The sequence below is a fragment of the Phlebotomus papatasi genome, chromosome 3 (genome assembly GCF_024763615.1).
Source record: "Phlebotomus papatasi isolate M1 chromosome 3, Ppap_2.1, whole genome shotgun sequence".
Lineage (NCBI taxonomy): Eukaryota > Metazoa > Arthropoda > Insecta > Diptera > Psychodidae > Phlebotomus > Phlebotomus papatasi.
In genome coordinates, this window is record NC_077224.1 from 37,576,725 (window position 1) to 37,595,717 (window position 18,993).

Here is an 18,993-nt window from a genome sequence, read left to right on the forward strand (position 1 = left end):
ATAATTTCCCAAGACACAGAAGATTTCCCTTTGCCTCCAGCACGCGCGGGTGCAATCGTGGGACTAGCTATGACACTTTTAAGAATTCGGGATTTTGGCTTTCGGGATTTTGGCTTTCGAAATTTTGGCTTTCGGGGTTTTGACCGGGACCCAAAAGTTATCATTCTACCCCTGTTCTCAACAGATATAAAATCAATTTTAAAGAACAAAAAGAAGAAAAATAATTGATGTAAAACTTATGCGAAAACGCCATAACAACAATTTTTCTAGCATTTTTTTTTAAGCTTTTTAATTAACTCGACTGTGAACAACAGTGATTCAAAGAAGAAATAATATTAAAATCCTGTTTAATATTTCAATTTTCAGGTAAAGGTTATTCTCCACGGTCATGGGATAATCGAATGTCTGGACCAGGGCAATTTTCCACATCCGTTATCATGTCGAAAGTTCATATCCTGCGCCAAAATGGAAAATGGGGGCGTGGTAGGATGGGAATATACGTGTCCAAAAGGTGGTCAACTTCCTAATTGCCATTTCCTTTTTTTACCCAGCCTCTAACCAATTTTCTCTCCGCCCCTTTTAGGTCTCAGCTACGATCCCGTTGGCGGCATCTGCAATTGGGCAGCCGGACTGGGGTGCAAGGAATAGGGGAGTAGGAGTGAATGTGTGCAATCCCTCTTGTAATTTATTCTGTCTGTAAATCTCACCCTTGATGCTCTCTTTGCTGGGATTTTTTTTTTCTTAAACCTCTACATACAACAAGAATCTCACAAAATGCAAACGCCATGATTAATCTAGCGACAAAATTCCAAAATCTCGACTGAATTGATCTTTTGTGGGAATTTTCCAAATTTACCAATTGTTACTTGTTATTTTATTTTTTTCGCTAATTCCCTTAATGGTAAGATTATTGTGTGGCATTTCTCTTATTTTTTTGTATATTTACTGAGAAAATAAAAAAAAAGAAATTTTTGTACAAAATTGTCGTTGAGTTTTAATTTTGAAAGTTTTTTTTTTAAATGTCGATGTTTTACTGTGCCATCTCTTGGCCGTGGTGTACATTATTTTGACGACGTCATCGCTATGTCATCTTTGGTGAGGTTTTTGTTGGGAAAAGTCAAGAAACATGGATATCTACGACGATATGAATTTGTAAGTAGATTTTTCGCTATTTAATCACTTTTTTGATTGGAAAATCTATTCTAAATTTCTTACTAAAGTAATAATCTACCGATTGAGTTGGAAATCTTTTAGAATTATCGCTAATTTAGTGAAATATGAAGCAAAACCTTGAGGTTGTGACATTGTTTGATTTCCAGCTACTTGTCTCCGGACAAATTCGTCGTGGAGCCCAATGGTCAGGAAAAATGTGACTTTTTAGTGATTGATCGCATCACCCAAAGCATCAGTGTTCACGGTACATATATCCGGATGATGAATTATGCCTGGGAATTGCATTAAAATAAATTTTTTCCTCGCAGCTGCAAAGCCAGAAGAACTAGCCCAGGTTAGTCCTCATCGGAGAATTTGTGGCATTCTGGGAGCGATAAAACTCCTAGCCGGACATTACCTCATCGTGGCGACGCATCGAATATTTGTGGGTGTGATAAATGGTCAGGCAATCTGGCGTCTCGCCGGCTTCGACATTTTCCCCTACATTCCGTCCTCAAGTCACCTGAGCGAGGTGCAGAAGGTGCAAAATGATTCCTACCTCGAAATGTTGCGACGCACCCTCAACACACCCCACTTCTACTTCTCCTACTCCTACGATATCACACACACCCTGCAGCGTCTCAACGGAATGCCTCCGGAATTCCTGCAAATGGGACTCCTGGAGAGAGCTGATACGCGTTTCGTGTGGAATGGATTTCTCCTCAAGGACTTTCAGCGGTTCGATTGTCGCAAATTCAATCTCCCAATCATTCTGGGATGTAAGTTATAATTGTAAATCTCTCTAAGTACTTGATTGTGATTACTGAATGATGACTTAATGCCGCGCTAGAGTATTTCTCCATGAGGTCAAAGGTTTATTAATAGCCTCAGACGCTATAGAAATGTTGCGCAAAGTAAGATTTTTTTTACCGCATTAACAATTTCCCTTTCATCTTTTTTTTTGCAGTTGTCTCTATTAATCAAGTTAATGTCAATGGGAATTCTTTCACATGGACTCTTATCACTCGGCGGTCAGTTCATCGGGCTGGAACTCGTCTATTCTGCCGAGGAATTGACCAAAATGTGAGTATTCAGGTGATTTATGATTCTCGGTTCCACGGTATAGCAAGGACAAAAAATGGCTCCATGCGATTCTTTGCCCCCAAAATTCAACTCACAATCGAATTTGCACGCATTCCGAGTTACCTTCGAGGTTGCCTGTAACCAATCCTAGCTACCATAAACTTATCTTGGCTTATCACTGGTTAACAAAAAAGTTATTTAAATTAAAGGAATTTCAGGGCAGCTGGGGCAAAAAGTAACAAAACAGATGCATCACAAAGTCCCAGAAAACTATTATAGATTCCAAAAATCAACCTAACAAACGATATAGAAATACCAAAAATACACAGACTATACAAGAATTGCTAATTTAGGTAACGAGTAAGTTACGACAATTGCTGATCCAAGAGACAAAATGTGCTTTCCGAGGTATTTTTGCCAAGAAAAGTATCCACTAGGAAAGGAACAAACGACGAAATGCGGACGAAGTTTGCCAAGTGAATTTTAATTTTAGTACAGATTTTTGCTACATTTTATACCGCGTCGTCATTTTAGGACTTTCATAACCTTCACAGTAACCGTGTAAACAGACGGAATTTCCACGGGAATTCCCACGAGCAAATGGTAAATTTGCTATACAAGCGCCCTCTGCAAAAGTGCACGAAACTGCAAGAATGTCTTGAAATATTTTGAATTTCAAATGGAAATTTTCCGTTGGAGGGTGAAATATTCAATTTTCTAAAATGGAAAAAAGCTATCTCGCTCGAGATAGCTTTTTGCTTCCGGAGAATTCCGAAAATTTAATTTGGAGTGTTTTTAAGCAAATAATATATGAAAAAACATGTAAAATCTCCTGTAGTGATCAAAACATTGATTTTAAAAGCAAATTTGAAATCGAATAATAATACTATAATAATTTTGAAAGGATTAGTGTTTCTGGATTAAATTAAATATTCATCAATAACATTTCAGAAGAGGTTTAAATAATTGGAAAGGGAGATTCAAAATTTATCTTTTTCAATAAATCCCATTATTAAAAAATGTAAAGAATATAATAATGTAGATAAGGAAATACAAAGAATAGTAAGAACTATCGAAGTTCACTGATGAAAATTATAGCCAGAAACCATATAAACTGCCTTTTCGGATATAAAATATTACTTCAATATTTTTTATTGTTTACTTTTTTTTGGAAATAAAATTTTAAAATATTTTACAGTCTTCTTGTTTTTTAAAACAATTTGTATTCAATTATTATACAATTAACTAATTTTTGTAAACATCTCTGTTCCGAATGAATTGACTGCTTGGTCACCCAGGGACACTTTATACATTTTCTTCTAACACTTTATAAAATTTTAAATTATCAGCACTACAATTAAACGAAAAATAATCAATAGGTCCTATCAGCAAAGATATCCAAAGCCTGTCGTTGATTTTTCCACTTTAATTGGGGGTTTTTGACAAGATATTTACGCTATAACAACATTTCTAATCATTTCTCGAGAAATTTTAAAAGATTTTCCATGAAATGTATTAATAGATAATATTACTAATATCCTTGTGGTATAATAAAGCCACTTTAATAAAATAAAGTACGTAAAATATCTTCTAAATACACATTCCGTTATTAATATTCGGAAAAAACAAAATTTGAAATTCAAATCTTCGGAGCATTTTTGTGTTGCGCTTGAAGTCCACCAGAGGCGCATAGAGCGGATGGTAAAAATTTGACAGTTCAATATGGGAATTTCCATCCGGAATTCCCATCCGGAATGGAAAATCTCATGGGAATTCCCGTGGGAATTCCGTCTGTTTACACGGTAAAAAATAATTACTATGATTATCGCGTGTAATAGGAGAGGATCGATAATTGTAGTAAACTTGCAACGGTTATCGTAGCAAGCAAAGTTGAAAAGTGAGCAAGTTGAATTTTCGTAATTGAAAAGCAAAGTAAGTTGAATTTTCCTCTAACCGTGTAAACAGACGGAATTTCCACGGGAATTCCCACGAGCAAATGGTAAATTTGCTATACAAGCGCCCTCTGCAAAAGTGCACGAAACTGCCCGAATGTCTTGAAATATTTTGAATTTCAAATGGAAATTTTCCGTTGGAGGGTGAAATATTCAATTTTCTAAAATGGAAAAAAGCTATCTCGCTCGAGATAGCTTTTTGCTTCCGGAGAATTCCGAAAATTTAATTTGGAGTGTTTTTAAGCAAATAATATATGAAAAAACATGTAAAATCTCCTGTAGTGATCAAAACATTGATTTTAAAAGCAAATTTGAAATCGAATAATAATACTATAATAATTTTGAAAGGATTAGTGTTTCTGGATTAAATTAAATATTCATCAATAACATTTCAGAAGAGGTTTAAATGATTGGAAAGGCAGATTCAAAATTTATCTTTTTCAATAAATCGCATTATTAAAAAATGTAAAGAATATAATAATGTAGATAAGGAAATACAAAGAATAGTAAGAACTATCGAAGTTCACTGATGAAAATTATAACCAGAAACCATATAAACTGCCTTTTCGGATATAAAATATTACTTCAATATTTTTTATTGTTTACTTTTTTTGGAAATAAAATTTTAAAATATTTTACAGTCTTCTTGTTTTTTAAAACAATTTGTATTCAATACAATTAACTAATTTTTGTAAACATCTCTGTTCCGAATGAATTGACTGCTTGGTCACCCAGGGATATTTTATACATTTTCTTCCAACACTTTATAAAATTTTAAATTATCAGCACTACAATTAAACGAAAATTAATCAATAGGTTCTATCAGCAAAGACAAATCTAAAGCCAGTCGTTGATTTATCCACTTTAATTGGGGGTTTTTGACAAGATATTTACGCTATAACAACGTTTCTAATCATTTCTCGAGAAATTTTAAAAGATTTTCCATGAAATGTATTAATAGATAATATTACTAATATCCTTGTGGTATAATAAAGCCACTTTAATAAAATAAAGTACGTAAAATATCTTCTAAATACACATTCCGTTATTTATATTCGGAAAAAACAAAATTTGAAATTCAAATCTTCGGAGCATTTTTGTGTTGCGCTTGAAATCCACCAGAGGCGCATAGAGCGGATGGTAAAAATTTGACAGTTCAATATGGGAATTTCCATCCGGAATTCCCATCCGGAATGGAAAATCTCATGGGAATTCCCGCGGGAATTCCGTCTGTTTACACGGTAAAAGTTCTTACTGAAATTACAGTTCTGTCTCTCTATATGCACACTCTCTATATGCACAGCTTTTGTGTCGGTTGCATTCAAAATCAATTTGTTTACATTTTGACAAAGTAATAAAGAAAATTATTTTGTTGGTAACTAATTTTTCTCGTTTTTAATTATCTTAATTTTATTTTTTCTGTCTCATATTATAGTTATAATAACACGGGAAATTCTAGAACAATAAAAAAATAATAATTTATTAAAAGAAGGAGAAAAATCGTTGGGAATTTCAAAAAAAAGTTGTGCATATTCAGAGAGAGAACTGTCAAAAAAAGTACCCAAACTGTGCATATAGCGAGACAGCACTGTACACAAAATAAAAAAAGAAGGAGAATGAATTCAACCGATGTTAGTTGAAAATTGAACTTTTTGCAGCGATAATCGGTTGAAAAATTACTACGATAATCGAATTGATTCTATTACACGCGATAATCGTAGTAATATTCAATCAATCAGTTGAATGAAGTTTATGCCATTTTTGCATCATTTTATTACTATTAATAGTAATTATTACTACTATTTATTGCATTTGGGCTATTACCGAGGGTTGAATTTTACTATTTCTACAATTTAATTGATTCCTTTTCAATTGAAAGTTGATTTTTTCAATGGTTGTTATTCGAAATTTCAACTAGTTCAATTCAACTAATAGAATTCAACTTGCCAATTTCATCTCGTTTTTACTGTGTATAGCAATAATTTAGTAATTATCCAATTCTAGAGTACTAGTTATCCGAATTCTAAAATGGCCTGTCTGTACAGGGGTTTCCGGGATCATGCAAACGTAATTATGCATATTTGCCTACTATAGGAAGCTAAATGGAGTTCCATTTGGAGTGACATTTTTGGGACCGAAAAAAGCCCGCGAATTCAATCCAGTGACAGAAAAAATGTATACTTACCGTGTAAACAGACGGAATTCCCACGGGAATTCCCACGAGCAAATGGTAAATTTGCTATACAAGCGCCCTCTGCAAAAGTGCACGAAACTGCAAGAATGTCTTGAAATATTTTGAATTTCAAATGGAAATTTTCCGTTGGAGGGTGAAATATTCAATTTTCTAAAATGGAAAAAAGCTATCTCGCTCGAGATAGCTTTTTGCTTCCGGAGAATTCCGAAAATTTAATTTGGAGTGTTTTTAAGCAAATAATATATGAAAAAACATGTAAAATCTTCTGTAGTGATCAAAACATTGATTTTAAAAGCAAATTTGAAATCGAATAATAATACTATAATAATTTTGAAAGGATTAGTGTTTCTGGATTAAATTAAATATTCATCAATAACATTTCAGAAGAGGTTTAAATGATTGGAAAGGCAGATCCAAAATTTATCTTTTTCAATAAATCCCATTATTAAAAAATGTAAAGAATATAATAATGTAGATAAGGAAATACAAAGAATAGTAAGAACTATCGAAGTTCACTGATGAAAATTATAGCCAGAAACCATATAAACTGCCTTTTCGGATATAAAATATTACTTCAATATTTTTTATTGTTTACTTTTTTTGGAAATAAAATTTTAAAATATTTTACAGTCTTCTTGTTTTTTAAAACAATTTGTATTCAATTATTATACAATTAACTAATTTTTGTAAACATCTCTGTTCCGAATGAATTGACTGCTTGGTCACCCAGGGATATTTTATACATTTTCTTCCAACACTTTATAAAATTTTAAATTATCAGCACTACAATTAAACGAAAATTAATCAATAGGTCCTATCAGCAAAGATATCCAAAGCCTGTCGTTGATTTATCCACTTTAATTGGGGGTTTTTGACAAGATATTTACGCTATAACAACGTTTCTAATCATTTCTCGAGAAATTTTAAAAGATTTTCCATGAAATGTATTAATAGATAATATTACTAATATCCTTGTGGTATAATAAAGCCACTTTAATAAAATAAAGTACGTAAAATATCTTCTAAATACACATTCCGTTATTTATATTCGGAAAAAACAAAATTTGAAATTCAAATTTTCGGAGCATTTTTGTGTTGCGCTTGAAGTCCACCAGAGGCGCATAGAGCGGATGGTAAAAATTTGACAGTTCAATATGGGAATTTCCATCCGGAATTCCCATCCGGAATGGAAAATCTCATGGGAATTCCCGTGGGAATTCCGTCTGTTTACACGGTTACAGGAAAGATAAGAAATATCTTTAGAAAAATTTACGGAAACGCCGTGATGTTATGCAAAACATTTTTACCGCAAATTTTTCGGCATCCAAAGATTCATAAGTAATAACATTTCAAATTTACCAAGTGGAAAATTTTGCATACATTTAGGGACTTTTTAAAAATTATTTAAGCGGAGGCAGCCAAAATCCGGAATGTTTAAAATCCTGAAAGGGATGAAATTTTATGAAGGATAATGTGTAACGCCGGCTTCAGACTGGAGATTTAGCCCAGTTCCCGAAGGTCTTAAAAATCTAAATAACAAGCAATTTTATAGATTTTTCAAAATATAATGGATCATTTGCCCTTAGTATCCAATCCCAAACAATTTCCTAAAAAATCGTGCCTCATAAGGAATTAGAAGAGTTAAGCAGATGGCTAAGCCTTTAGGTCTGAAGCCCGTATAAAACAATCTCCCAAGCGACAGAAAATTTCCCTTTACAGTAGACTTTCGCTAATTCGGCTCTTTTAAAATCGGGCTACCTTTTAATTCGGGCGGCAGTTAAATTCGAAAAAAGTTTGTTGACATTTTTCAAGTTCGATTATGTTTATAAAATGAAGCAAATATGCTCAAATTTGTCATGATTTGTTTTAGCTTTGATGTGATTTTGCATTATTAAGAGGTTTTCATGAAATTTATAATAGCAATGAGCATGTAAACTCAATATGAGTATGCAAATGTACAAAAAATCGTTACATTTCAAATAACTTCACGACCGAATTTCTCTCTAATTCGGTTGACATTTCAGTCTCAAATGCCCGAATTTGAGAGAGTCTACTGTATCTCCAGCAAACGCGGGTTACAATCGTGGAAGTACCTATGACACTTTTAAGAATTCGGGGTTTTGGCCCATTCGGGATTTTGACCGGGACCCGATTTTATAAATTATCTCCCAATAGAAGGCAATTCATATGAAAGTCATTCAATGCAGAACTCGCTGTAATTTGTGAATTCATTTCCGAAATACACCTAAATATTACGGTGCTATCACACTAGGATTTTCACAATTTAATTTTAAATTCAATTGAGCCAATTGAGCTTTATAAGATTTCTAGAATTTACTCGAAAATTCTCACAGCCAAGACACATTTTGCAAGAATTGCTCATTTTTAAATAGTTACGCAAGATTTTTTATTGTGAATGACTCCGGAAAATGTGTGATGTACGTAAAATGTCGTATAACATAAGTCACTTATCTGTTATTAAAAAGGATCTTCAAAGCCGAAAGAACGAGTTGTAGCCAAAGGGGATTGTGAAGCAGCTCTGTGAAAATCTGTGTGAAGTCATACAAACAAGAGATTTCTTGGCACAATAATTTCTTTCAAATGGCTTTGGAGGAACTCATCAAAATACTCCCGATACTGAAGCTTCACTCCCGTGCAAGTTTATCACTAATCACTGTACTTATTTTTTTTTGCCATAAATAATAATTAATTTACTAGTGAATAAAATTAATAAGAACAATTTGGTTCAAAAGGCAACTTGTTTAACTGCAATAAAATTGAAATTAATCAGCAATTTTAAGATTTTAATTTGCTGTATTCAAATTTAATTGAGCAACCAAATTTAAGCTATTTTAGCATGTTTAAACATGTTTTGGTGGGCCAAGTATTAGTTTATATCAATAACTAAGCGAAAGTCTGTCAATTCAAATGATCTTTAATGCAAAATAACGCATAGGAACCATTCATCTAAAAATTAAATTGAATTTACAAATTTTAAAAAATCCTAGTGTGACAACACGGTTATGCAAATATTTTTGACATTAAATTTGAAAAGCATTTCTTATGGATAATTGAACATTTATTTATTTCCATTTTCTTTTTTGATATTTGTTGGCAAAGTATAAGTGAAAACGATTGAAATATTTGAGAAAACATCGTAAAATCGCTTTGGTACGCAATTTAAATTATTGAAAGAGATAATTATGGGAAATTGTTAATCATTAACCACTTTAAACATTAACGACTCTTTTTCTAACGAATTTCCGACACATTTTCCGCCTTTACCGTAAATCAGTATTATGGGCATACCATATCCCATACAGATACTTCCTATCACTTCACGCATTATTTTTTACTTTAATGGAACCCACAATTATTTGAATTTCACCTAAATACACCTTCTTTCTGGGTGCATACAGGGCATAATGTCATTTGGTGCGTTGTTTTTTCATTCCCGAAAATGTGCATAATTTCGGAATTCACTGTATTCAATTGAATTTAATTCTCCAGAGGTCCTTTTGGGCCCCGTTTCCACGATGAAGTATTAGTCTGTAATATCAATTTTTTCCCTAAACGGACAAAAAGTATTCTGAAAACACCCACAAATTATGTATAAATTTTGTGAAATAAATTCGTCAACATTTTTTGATATTCTATAGGCAAAGAGCTCATAATTTTGGACAGTTTCTAAATTTGGACACTCTGAGGGTAAAATCGGACACTAAAAATAAATTGATTAAAATTATGGATTTTTATTCCAATATTTGATGAATAATGAATTCTATATTTGTTTTTTTTGGAAGATTTTAAGACTAAACTCGTCAAATTTGGTTTACGGATTTGTACATTTAACCTGAAGTAATATTTACCTTGTGAATCACGTTTTTCGTGTGAAAAATAGGCAATTTTCTAAGAGATGATAGGGTAAGTGTGCCAAATTTCGGCATAGTTGCATGCAAGCATCAAAGTCGAAAGTTTGAATTGTAATATTTTAAATACAAATTGATTTTTTTATTCTTTCTTCTGAAAGAGTGCTGCTTGGAACCTTGTAAAGAGTTTACCGTCTTTATTTACTCTAAAATCATTCTTAATACATTTTAAAATGAATAAAAATATAGACATAGCTTTGGTACCTTATTTCGGCCACCTTCATTCTCATAGTTCCTTGCCCTTCGGGAATTTTTCCAATATCTTTTTCATGTCATCTCGTTTGTCGAAGCTACATTTTTTGTTATTCTTTTGCATTGTATAATCTCTAGAGTACGTAAAATATAAAAGTTCATGGAAAATTGAGGAACAAAAAAGGTGGCCGAAATTGCCAGCTGGCTGGAATTAGGCACACTTACCCTAGTCCTTATTTTGGACAGGTATTTTTTTGTCAAAATTTTGTGAAATCTTAGCTTTTGTGATGAATAGGTTGTATAAATGCCTGGAGAAACAAAGGAACATCATCTCTACGAACGAGATGTTGTGGAAAAAGCCTTAAAAGGCTCTCGGAAAGGCCAGGAAATGCGCGAATCCGCGCGTATTTGGAGTACCGAAGTCAAATCACTTTATTGAATGATATGGAAAGTTTCCGGGTTTCTTGTGACATTCTACGGTTCCCTTACATGAACAGGAAGAGGACTTTGTATGATAGGTTCTTTAAATGGAGAACAATGGGCATCCTATTGAGGTGGATTAGCTGTCCGAATATACAAACAAGGTGTTTAAATTTAAAACCAAGGTGTCCAAAATTTGAGACAAATTCACTTCTACACATCAATTCATTTTTATACGTATTAAGAGTAATTTTAATAAAAACAAAGACGATAAACAGTTTTCCAAGTTTCTAAACAACCCTTCTGAAAAGAGAGTAACAAAAAAATCAATTAGTATTGAAAATATCACATTTCAAACTTAGAACATTGACCCTTATAAGCACCCTGTCCAAAATTATGAGCCTTTCTCATAAGGAATATATGTTAAAAAAAGCGGTCTCAATATTTTAATATCTTTTTTTTCTATTTTTCTTTTACGAATTGGAGAATTTTATGTCGTATGGCTAAACCTTAGGTCTAAAGATAGTTTTACGATGAAGCAACAGGATGTAGTTTCGCCAACCAATTAATATAGTTAAAGGCTCGTCAAAATACGTAATTGTAAAAGAATGTCGATTATATACATCCTTAATAATCTAAACGAAATTTTGGTGGTTTTTCGAATTATAAATGACTGATGCGGTAAAGCGATCTACGAATCTACTGGCATATGGGCCTTTCTTGGTGTCATCTGCAAGATACTACATTAACTCTTCGTTATTCAGATGACTGGGGGAGAAGATGACAGATAAAAAATCTATCACGAAATCGATATTATGAAGAGTTCTAACATTTATTGAGCCTTTCCATTTACTATATTTACAGGAATTCCATATACTCTATACTCACAGCCGAAACTTGAAAAATTTTAAAATATATTTCAAATTTTGTTATTACTTCTCATTTCGTCCGCGTGGTAAATTTAAGTACTTCGTTTTCGAATTTTGAAATGTATCGAGTGGCAAGACGTAGTTTTCACAGGTTGTGAGGAAAAATAAAGTAAGGATGTTCCTAATATTTTTCATAAAATTACATATTCATCATATTTTTCATAAATTCGAATATACGAAGAATATTTTGTGCAAATAGGACGGTATTGACCTTTTAGCCGAGACCAAGACCGAGACACTTTTGAACAATTAACTCTTTCGCGTCTTTAGGGTAATGTCATGACTCGGGGAAAAAAGTTTTTTTGGGTATTTACATTAATTGAAATCTATCTGTTCGTGCACGACATCATAATAGAAGGATGTAAGATTCTTGGCTCATTTTCTCAAGACTCCAGTTAGATTTCAATAATGTAAATAGCCAAAAAGAAACTTTTTTCCCCGGGTCATATATGACCCTAAAGACGCGAAAGAGTTAAGCACCACCTATAAGCACATCAATTATATAAAAATTACTGTATTAATTATCTTACATTTAAACTTTGGAATCCCAGCGAGCACAGTTAGCAGAATAAAATAGGATTTTCAGCATTTTTTTGCTGAATCGGTCTGCTGGCCAATCAGCAGCTCTCGAACAAAAAGTGCTAAGCAAATACATAAAAATGGCACTATTTAGCGCTCGCAGTGGATGATGGCAGAACTAAATACTGCCGGTAGATGGCGCCAGGAAGCATTTAGCAGCAAATTTTCTCTTTCATTTTTTTTCTTTTTCTCTCAAAATGTCAAAATGGACTTGGAATTTCCCCTGAAATTATTTATCAACTTGGGGGATATTATAATCACGATTTTTATTACTTATATTGTTATAGGAATTATGCTGCGGTATGCTGCCTATAGAGAATGGTCAAATAAGAGTATTAAACATACTCCCGACCAAAAGTGTTGCATTTTTTAGTGAATTGCGTCATTATTTTCCCGAGAAAAAAAATTATTTTTTTCTGAGGAAATATTCAGTCGGGGGTTATAAAATTATTCATTATTTATGAAAAATATGTTTTTTCTTTTGCAAAAAGTATATTTTCCTCAATTTTCGCAATTAAATATTGGCATCTTTCTGGAACAGCCATTGATGTGTTATGCTCACAGTCGGTCACAACTATTGTAATTGATCTTGAAACAGGATTTTTCTACTTTTTTAACTTTTTTTATGGTAAATAAAGTTGCAGATGCATTTAAAAAAAATCCATTTAAAAGTTGTGACTCCCCCACTTAACTCTTTCGCCTCTTTTGGGACTCTGAGTACACAAAGCAGTATATGAATACTTTGTGGAAAACAATGTTTTTTTTTTAATTATTCAGAACTGATAAAAATCCTATTCTTGTGAATGATTACAAACTATAAGGATGTCTAAATGTAAAATATTTTTTTGTAGGACCTCAATTAATTTCTGAGCAAAGATATTTTTGATTTAAAAAAAAAAGTGAAATTGGCTTATATGCTGCGGTCCGGAAAGAGTTAATGAGTTCAATAATGCCTTTTAAAAATACTACAAAAAAATTTCTATGGATACTACAAAATAAAATATAATTGTTTTATCACAATTTAAGTTGAAAAATTTACATAAAAGCGTTTTTGTTTGTTGCAGCAAATGCGGAAAATATATATTTTTTTTATGTTGTAAAATGTTTTATATTTTACAAGTGAAATAAATATATGATCTGTGCACGATGCATATGCATAATGTATATGCTGCACTTTTCTATTTATAAATTTTCGATTATAAATTTTCTAAAGCGCATTTTTACGCAAAAACTACTTTTATTATCGTGGTAAAATAACAAACCAACAATTATCGTTTTTTTAATACTGTACGTATTCTTTTTTAAATGAAAAATTTATTCAATTTGATGATTCATTTTTTAAATTAAAATGATATGCATTTATATTTTTTAGAAGAGAGTTTTTAAATACCTTTAAAGTCAGGAAAATATGCTAATTTGTTGGAAATCATTTCAAATAATTTTGAGTAGACTGTGTATACCATTAAATAAAAATTATAGAGGCTCTAAATTCTATATGTTCTTGATCTTCTTGGTATTTCCATGAGGTTCCGAAGTTTTTTCAATATTTCTCGAATTTAGAATTCATTAAATATCAAAATATCTTGAGAATTCCCAAGAATTTCTTGGGTTATTAATTTTCTAAAATCACAGCGGACAAGAATTCTTGGCAATGCAATTTTAATTTAGGTGTAGTATATTTTTTTATAAATGAATTCACAATATTTTTTGATAAAATTAGACAAAAAAAATTAAATTTATTGGTCGGAAAAGGTTTAAGAATACATATTATTCAAAATATATTATAAATATGATTTTTTAAAATTTTTGTGAATTTTAAATTTTTTTGCTTTATTTTTTAATGTCAAATGTGGTTATTGTAAGAATCATAAAATTGTAATAATGGAAAAGGTTAACCTTAGCTTCTACTCAACTCAGCAAAGACAAAAACCAAGTGCATTAAAGTCTCTCACTCGATTGGGGAAAAAGAATAACTTTGACTAATTGCCACTGCGATCGCTAGTGTAACTTCGAGGTCAGCAGAGCTCAGCTGAAAAAATATATTTTTTCAGCTGATTTGAAAAAGCTTAGCATTTGGTGCTCGCTGGGATATAGAATCCCATTTTCGGACTCAAATGATAAAACATGGTTAATTTTAATTGTCATTATCATTAGATTTCCCATAAATTTTAAATTTAGAAGCCCATGAAATGCATTATTGATATTCTTTCAATTAGAAGTTCGAAATGAGAATCGAGCCCAAGAACACTTTATCGCAAAACCAGGGGTGGAATGATAACTTTTCGACACTATCGAATCGATAGTATCGATAAATCTATATCTGTTAGATTAAGTGAATTTCGACTTTTTACGGATTGCTGAGCTATTTATTGCGACATTCTTAAAAGAATGAGACTGTTGAAAAATATCCATGTTAGTTACAGGAAGTGCAGCTATCGTTTAAATTTTTCAGAATCGACAGTCGATAGTATCGAAAATAAGTTATCATGTCACCCCAGAGCTTTGTCTACTTAATTACTAAAACCCTTAATATATGAAAAAATTAAGTTCGAAGTTCGAATGCGTCTTATCGTTTAGCTTTACGATTTTAATAGAGTGACTTCTATATGGAGTAGAATGTAGAAGGGAAAGTTATTCGAAAATTCCGAGCTGCTATTTCGAACCGCTTAGCTTCTAGGTTAAGCAAGGTCACATTCAATTAACAAATTACATTAATTTTCAGGGGAATTGTGCAAATTACGTCGAAACTGAGCAAATTGTTGAGTATTTGGGCGACAAAGTTTCCTTTGTCCAAACACGTGGTAGTATCCCAATCTACTGGCGTCAGACGCCAAATCTCCGATATAAACCACCTCCAGAAATTATCCCTGGTAAGGATCACATGGCCGCCTTTGCTAAACACATCGATTCCCAATTGTTGCACTATGGACGTCAAGTCATTATAAACCTAATTGATCATCGAGGACCCGAGGACACTCTCGAGAAAGCCTATGCGAATGTTGTGGGTCTGTTGTCCAATAGCGCCGTGAGGTATGAAGCATTTGATTTCCATGCAGAATGCAGAAAAATGCGTTGGGATCGTTTGAATATTCTGATTGATCGGCTAGCTCATGAGCAAGATGAGTTTTCGGTGTTTCATCTAAGACGCGATGGGACACTGCTGTCCTCTCAAGATGGCGTATTCCGGACGAATTGCATTGATTGTCTGGACAGAACGAATGTGGTGCAGAGCATGCTGGCCAAGAGATCTCTCACCCAAACTCTAATGCGCCTGGGAATTCTATTGAAGGGACAAACTATTGAGAATTGCTATGCCTTTGAGATGCTGTTCAAGAATGTATGGGCAGATAACGCTGATTTGGTGTCGACGCAGTATTCAGGTACAGGAGCCCTCAAAACTGATTTTACACGGACGGGAAAGAGAACGAAGATGGGCCTGATAAAGGATGGTATTAACTCACTGACACGATACTACAAGAATAACTTTAATGATGGCTTTCGCCAAGATGGAATTGATCTACTCCTTGGAAACTATGTGATTCAGGATGGTGAGGGTATTTCAGTACCCTGTCCACTCAATACCCATCGTGGTTGGAAGTACCTAACATTCCCATCTGTGCTAATGTTTGCTGTAGCTATGTTCTTCGCTTCGTCTGTCTTCCCGCACGAATACAACACGGAAAATCTACTATTTCTACTTTTCTGGGGTGCTATGGTGGGTGTAAGTACGGCTGGAATCTTTAGGTATGGCATGGAATTTGTGGATTGGCCCAAACTTTTGCCACCAATCAAAGTTGAGGCATGAAAAAAAATTGTAACTAAATTCAATTTGACGAAAATTTCTCCTTCCTATCGTTCCGGAAACTCCTTTTGACTTGTCCCCCATTACACCATAAATCCTCTGCAAAATTTGTAGACCAATTCACCTAGAAATTTATTGTTCTATATATTGAGAAATAAAATATGAATTTTATTTAATCAGTGACTTTTTGATTTGCACGAAAGAAAACCATAAAGGTACGCTTAGAAAAAAATTACTTTCAAGTCTACGAAACCAATTAATTTTTGAAAAAGGACAAAAGGCGCTTGCAGCTTGAATGAGTTTGCAACTCAGTAAATCTTCTATACTGGACACGAATCAAGTTCATGAATAAGCATCAACACATCGGGGAAGCGCTTCTGGCTAGTCTAAAAAGATACGGTCTTAGAAGATTCTCTCAACACAACATGTAGCATAGCGTGTACACGTACACAAAAAGAGTCTTCATCGCTTGACACGAAGTAGGCTTTGGGTTTTCTTTTACTGCTGGAACTCAAAGAGAGAGAGCAGTTATATAATCGTCTTTTTTTTTTCAACTTGTCACTGTTGTGGAGCTTAAACGGTAAGAGATATCGATTTCCAGTTTTCGATGACCCCCAATAAAAAAAAACAAAATCTCGACATTTTTTTCCTCTCCCTTCCCGCCCTCTATCCCCTCCAAAACCATGTTTTTTTCGGTTTTTCTCAAAATTGGACTAAGTTTTTTCAATGATTTTCGGATATGTTTTAGAGCTAATCCAGGCAAACATTTCGCCCAAACATACCTATGACCGGAAAATTCGTCATTTTAAATTATTGAAGGTCAAAGGTCAACCACTTTCGAGAGCCCATTTTTCAACCGATTTGGTTAAATTTGGATTTTTTTAGAAAGCTATTGAAATTCTGAACCCGGTTGCATCGGTCTTTATCCGTAATGAACCCGTTAAGTACCGATTTTTGAATAATTTTGCATCCCCTATATGTAAGTAAAATTCCATAAAAACAATGGTTTTCGGTTTTCTCAAAATTGGCCCAAGCTTTTTCAATGATTTTTGGATATGTTTTAGAGGTAGTCCAGGCGAACAATTCGCCCAAACATACCTATGACTGGAAAATTCGCCATTTTGGATTATTGTAGGTCAAAGGTCAACTACTTTGGAGGGCTTATTTTTCAACCGATTTGGTTAAATTTGGATTTTTTTGGAAAGGCATTGAAATTTTGAACCCGGTTGCATCGGTCTTTATCGGTAATGAATCGGTTAAGTACCAATTTTTTGATTTTCAGATGCTTTTGTGATTTTTAGATTAATTTGATCTCTAGTACACCAGTAAGCACCAAAAGATCATGCGAAAAGCTTATTCACGGTGAGATCTATTCTCTCGTGAGTTTGAGCATTTTGCAAAGCTGGGACGCTTTGCCATCTTTTTTTTTATATTTTTTCGTTTTAAGATATTTTAATAATGTGGGCGTATGGGGAAGCGAATGTTAGACAGGACCGGAACTTCTGAGGAACACTACCGATCTCACCAAAATGATCGGTACTACTCTGAGCTCTGAGCGGTCTGACATAGTGGGAACCAGTTTCCACAGTAGTACAGCCACTCTATCTCGAGAACAGAGAAGGAGATGGAGAAATATGAATCTTAGCATTTGTCTATCCCTCTTGATAAAAAAAAACCAATTCAACTTGTTCTTCACTTTGCACAATCGCCATATAGTGGTTTTTGACAACGATAGTACATGACATGGCATCAACAAGTCGTCTTATGCATTATGTGGGAAAGATGTTCAACTTGCCTTTCACCGCGGAAGTCCACCCGATTAAGAAAAGTATTGGGGAATTTTAGAGACCGAGAAGTGGAAGAAGAACGTCCGCGAACATGGTCACGGGCTTGTCAAGTCCCTAATGAAAGATATTAAGAATATGGTGCGAAAATTCGGTGAGAAGCCATAGGAAAAAAAACCTAGCAAAATCCCAATCCGGGTTTAAATGGGAGGACACTGCGATACATAGCGTCTTCCCTTCAATGCCTTATGTGTACTTCCAAGCGGGTTAGATGCCTGATAGACCCCGGTATACTCAGGTGAGTGATAGAAGTAAGTTCCCCGTAAATACGGGTAACTTTGACACTCTCCTGTTCGTAAGCTTTTCTTTAATTTTTATGGTTAATAACGGTTCTTACCGACCAGACATGGTAGAACGTATCGGTAAAGACTATATTTCAGTTCTAGAAGTAAAGTTTACGAACAGGAGAGTGTCAAAGACTACCCGCAGGGAACAAAGTCACCCGCACTTACGGTAAGTTCAACCATTAAAAACTTAAAAAATGTGCAAACCCACAATTTGTCAGTAAAATTACATAACTCCAAAATATAACCGTATTAAAAGAAGTTGGTTGCAGTATTTGACCTTTTTGACTACTTTTCTTAATATGTCAAGAAAATTGGCCGATAAAAATGATCAACTTTTGGAAATATTTTATATGGAACAAAATTAATAAATATTTTTGAAATACGTAAATAACATCTGTAAATAAGCAACTCATTTGCAAAAAAGGAAAGTTAGAAAAAGAAATTTTTTCTACCATTTTTCCACCTAATTTCGCTAGTATACTTTTGTCAACAAACTTTTGGCCGACGCTGCATCTTTACGTTTTAGATAATTTCTGTGAAATTATATGACGCTGTTTGTTTGTCTGATCCATCTGTCCGTTTGTTACCTGACGTGGAGACCAAACTTAGGATCTTCGTCTTGGGATCTTC

General features: G+C 33.5%; 3 protein-coding genes across 6 annotated transcripts in view; all 3 read left to right on the forward strand.

Moving 5' to 3' along the window:
• Positions 1-981, forward strand: part of LOC129805536 (mucin-2) — an 82,524-nt gene extending 81,543 nt beyond the window's left edge. For all 3 annotated transcript variants that reach the window (XM_055853514.1, XM_055853513.1, XM_055853515.1), the window contains 2 exons: positions 367-511; positions 584-981. In XM_055853514.1, the coding sequence (XP_055709489.1) occupies positions 367-511; positions 584-648 (210 nt within the window). In that variant the 3' untranslated portion in view covers positions 649-981. The remainder of the gene's footprint in view (positions 1-366; positions 512-583) is intronic.
• Positions 1-18,993, forward strand: part of LOC129805555 (muscle M-line assembly protein unc-89-like) — a 206,028-nt gene that overhangs the window by 89,917 nt on the left and 97,118 nt on the right. The window lies entirely within an intron of this gene.
• LOC129805543 (phosphatidylinositol-3-phosphatase SAC1) lies at positions 1,066-16,408 on the forward strand. Its single transcript, XM_055853525.1, has 5 exons — positions 1,066-1,152; positions 1,320-1,417; positions 1,482-1,931; positions 2,120-2,235; positions 15,153-16,408. Exons 1-5 carry the CDS (start codon positions 1,127-1,129, stop codon positions 16,233-16,235), a joined length of 1,773 nt encoding a protein of 590 aa, XP_055709500.1. The 5' UTR covers positions 1,066-1,126; the 3' UTR covers positions 16,236-16,408.